The sequence below is a fragment of the Haliaeetus leucocephalus genome, unplaced genomic scaffold (genome assembly GCF_000737465.1).
Source record: "Haliaeetus leucocephalus isolate CR32 unplaced genomic scaffold, Haliaeetus_leucocephalus-4.0 Scaffold162, whole genome shotgun sequence".
Taxonomy (NCBI): domain Eukaryota; kingdom Metazoa; phylum Chordata; class Aves; order Accipitriformes; family Accipitridae; genus Haliaeetus; species Haliaeetus leucocephalus.
Window position 1 is genome coordinate 14,670,243 of NW_010972598.1, and position 3,595 is coordinate 14,673,837.

At 51.3% G+C, this 3,595-nt stretch overlaps 1 protein-coding gene across 1 annotated transcript in view; it reads right to left on the reverse strand.

Moving 5' to 3' along the window:
* Positions 1-453: 453 nt before the first annotated feature.
* PCYOX1 (prenylcysteine oxidase 1) overlaps positions 454-3,595 on the reverse strand; it is a 3,878-nt gene continuing 736 nt past the window's right edge. Inside the window, exons 3-6 of the mRNA XM_010563007.1 lie at positions 3,091-3,265; positions 2,435-2,646; positions 1,985-2,137; positions 454-1,640 (exon numbers count right to left, since the gene is read on the reverse strand). Of these exons, the coding sequence (XP_010561309.1) occupies positions 982-1,640; positions 1,985-2,137; positions 2,435-2,646; positions 3,091-3,265 (1,199 nt within the window). The 3' untranslated portion in view covers positions 454-981. The remainder of the gene's footprint in view (positions 1,641-1,984; positions 2,138-2,434; positions 2,647-3,090; positions 3,266-3,595) is intronic.

Consider the following 3,595-nt stretch of genomic DNA (forward strand, 5'->3'; position numbering starts at 1 on the left):
TGGGGGGGGGGTGGGGAATAACACGAGCTGTAAGTAGAATAACATCTCTTTTAGCTTTTTATCGCTGCTGCGTCCACAGCAGCGCAGCAAGGATGCGGCTGGACGATGAGATCCGTCGGGTGGCTGAGCACAGAACAGCCGTACGCTACCTCATGGCAACGGCGCCGGCTTCCTTTCCAAACGGTGCATTAGTTTTTATTTGCAACGGCAATATTCAGACACAGTCGAGGTATCGCAGCGCTATTAGATACGGTTAAGAGAGACAATGTTCTCACGAAAAGGGTTTTTACCTACTCAAACCTAGCGGTGCCCCGCTGCAGGGTCAGGTCGTCCAAATTATTAACTCTTTCAGACGTTGACAAAGCGAAGGACAGCAGTGGTTTTGCTTGCTTACTGCTTGTTTCAGCAATTCGTGTGCTCCCAGCAGATCAACTCCCCCCTGCCACCCCCCTGTAAACTACAGTACTTGTTCTGGAGGCAAATTACGAACGCAGCCCCAATTTCCACTGCGCTAGTCCCACCCCAAGGAATAACTACTTGATACACCCTTCAGAAAATAGCTGAGGCAGAGAGTTTTACAGTCAAGAAGTTGATTTTCCGTGCCTGAAACAATGTCCAGACAGGGAAAGCGACGTGCGCAGGTTAATCACAGTGATGCAGATCCTGAGTTTGGCAGACTCCTTGCCGTGGAGGGCACTTTCGGGGTCAATATGGCATTTAAAACTTCTTTTTTGATCTCACAGGGATAGACGGAGTATTTTATTTGAGGCAGGGTCAGCTCCCTTGGGAAGCTTCCTCCGCCTTTTCACTGCTGTTCTAGTCTGTCTTGAGCTGGCTGGGTGCCTCCTTTTAGGGACTAAGCAAGGAGTTCCTCTTTCATTAGCTTTAATTGTGGCTAAACGGTTATACTACGTGATCCATATCTCTGGAGGTTGTAGTGCGGACGCTCCTGCGAGCACCCAGCCGTGGGCTCCCCGGGTCTCAAAGCTCCGTTTTCAGCTTCTCGTGCAAATCTTCCTGGTCAATCCTGTCAGCGTTCCCGTACCACCGGTGGTAAGCGAGCAGGGCGGCATTTTTGGCTGCGATGGCACTCATCTCCATGGCGCTCGCGGCCCGCTCGATGCCGTTCAGGTAGTAGATTTTGTCGTGGAGGATGATGGGAGGGCATTTCTCCGGGGGGCTGTAGTGGGGGTACGCCAACCACTTCTTCACTTTGACGGAGTCGTAGGAGGAGAAAAGCAAATTAAGCTGCTCTTTGGTGAGCACCTCCTTTGAAAACACCTTCCAGACAGCTGACTGCAAGGGCAGCTTTCCTTCGCCGCCCATGTCTTCCACGGGAGACACCACCCCCAGGCTATTGATGAACAATTTGGGATTCTCCGTAGTGAAGATGGCACCGAAATGAAAGGCGGATGGGTCCCGGTAACCAAAGAAGGAGGCGTTTAAGCGTCCGTGCACAAACGTCGTGACAGTCTGGTGGTAAGGATTTGGGAAGTCTGGGACAGGAGGGTCAAAGTTCTTGAAGGTGATGTTGGCCATTTTGCGACTCAATGGAGCAGCGATGACAATGATGTCATACGTATCCCCCGTTAGTCCCGACGTAGTGTTGTAAGTGACCTGGTAGAGCTTCACCGGGTCCCCTGGGGAGAAGAGCTCGGTTATCCCACTCTGTGGCTGGAGGGAATCCCCTTTGTTCCTCTGACAAACACATTAGGCTTTTAAAACGCCATCCCCTTTAGGCTGATTATGCCTTTTTGCAAGCTGAAGTAGCTTTATAAACTAGTCCCAGCTTAGCTGAGGGAGCGCGGTGAGCTGGGGCTTTGAGCAGGGCCCAGTTTTAATCTTAAAAGACCAAGGAAGACCCAATCTGTTGCTTCGGTCTGCCAAGGGCTGCAGCTGAGCAGCGACGGAGGCCAACGTCGGTCTCCAGCTGCTGGAGCTTGCCATTCCCCTCCCCACCAAAGGGAAAGCAAACCCAACTCACCTGTGGGTCTGGGTCTGATTTTTGGCTCTATAGACAAAACTGTACCAGGGATAACTTCAGCTTTGGAGGCGTAGATAAGGCCAGTGCAGACAAGTTTGTTCCCCCCTTTTACCGACCAAAGGCCCGACTCCACCCCTGCCAGAGAAACGGCACCTACAAGGAAACCACATTCGTTAGAGCGGCTTGTTCGGCGTCATTCTGTAGGGGAGCGTTTGAAACAGAAAGTGGAAAATTAGAGGGAAAAAAACCATCCCTTTGGGGCACAGAGCTTGCTGAAGGCCAGGGCTAAGCAGGTCACGTTAGCCAGCACTTTGTCGGAGTAAGGCGGTAACCCAGCATGGGAGGTACTGCCGCATGGTACCAGCCCAGGGAGCAGGAATCCCAACACGCGTGAAGAGGACAAGGTCCGTGGGACAGACGTGGTGGGAGGTTAACCCACGAAACGCTCACCTACGAAACCATTGATGTTGACACCTTGCCCGTAATTGACTCTCATGGCTGGACAAACCATCTCATTTATGAACCTATGGGAGAAGCCCGCTTTCTGCATGGCTTCGTCGATGGTTTGGTTCAGCATGCGGATGAAGTCGTTCCCTCCGAGGGCGTGAAGCAGGCGCTCGTTACTGCTGAAGGCGTAGTCATGTGTCTGGTAGCGATAGATCCTTTAACCGGAGATAAGAAATAGGTGTTCAGTCGCTGTTAATTCTCTTTGTTGCCCTCGGAAGCTGCGGAGGATCTCACAGAGCAGCTCCCGAGAGCTTCGCAGCCCTTTGCGGGAGCAGCAGGGCTTGTGCTTCGAGCCAAGCCCTAGCCTAAGCAGTACCTGCCTAAATAGACCTGGACCTTCATTATGCATTTACTGATCTTTCCTAACAAAAGCACTTTTTGCACAGTTATGAATTTAATTCTCTTATCGCTTATCTCGATCTTTTTCCTTAGAAAAATCATTGGCAACAGAGAGAGGGCAACCGGAGACTCCTTTCTCAATGGCGATGGGATGATTTCACTGATTTTTTTTTTTATTTTTTTTTTAAACTTGGCAGCAGGTTTCACGCCTTTTCCCGCAGCCGCTTTCCCACCTTTTTCCTTACAGGGGTCCGACGTACCGCATGAACTTGTCCAGGATGTCCTCCACCCACATGTACATTCGCAGGGGGTTGAGCCCGTAGTGCCAGAGGAGCTTGAGAAGGTTGACGATGTACCAGCTGCTCTCCTCGAACACGAACTCCTCTCCGTTATAAATGCCTACGAGGCTGCCGTGTGCTGGGGCAACTGAGAGGCCTTGAGGAAAGGGGTAAAAAAAAAAGGTAATTTAATGAAAGATAGAGCTTGCGTCAAGCCAAACTACATTACGCCTCAATTTTAACTTCCTGAGACAACCCAGCTTTGCATTGTTAAGGGTGAGCAATTAAAGATTGGATCCCCAAGACGCGGAAAGGGGAATTAGTTCTTGACCGGGAGCCAGGTAGTTATCTGCGGTGACTTTTGGACCTTTACGATGGGATTAATGCATCCCCTGGTGGTGGTGGGGGGGTCCACCTTCCATCGGGATGTGGGTCTCCTTTTCCCGGGGCTGAGGTACCACAGGGGGATATTGGGGAGGGATATGGA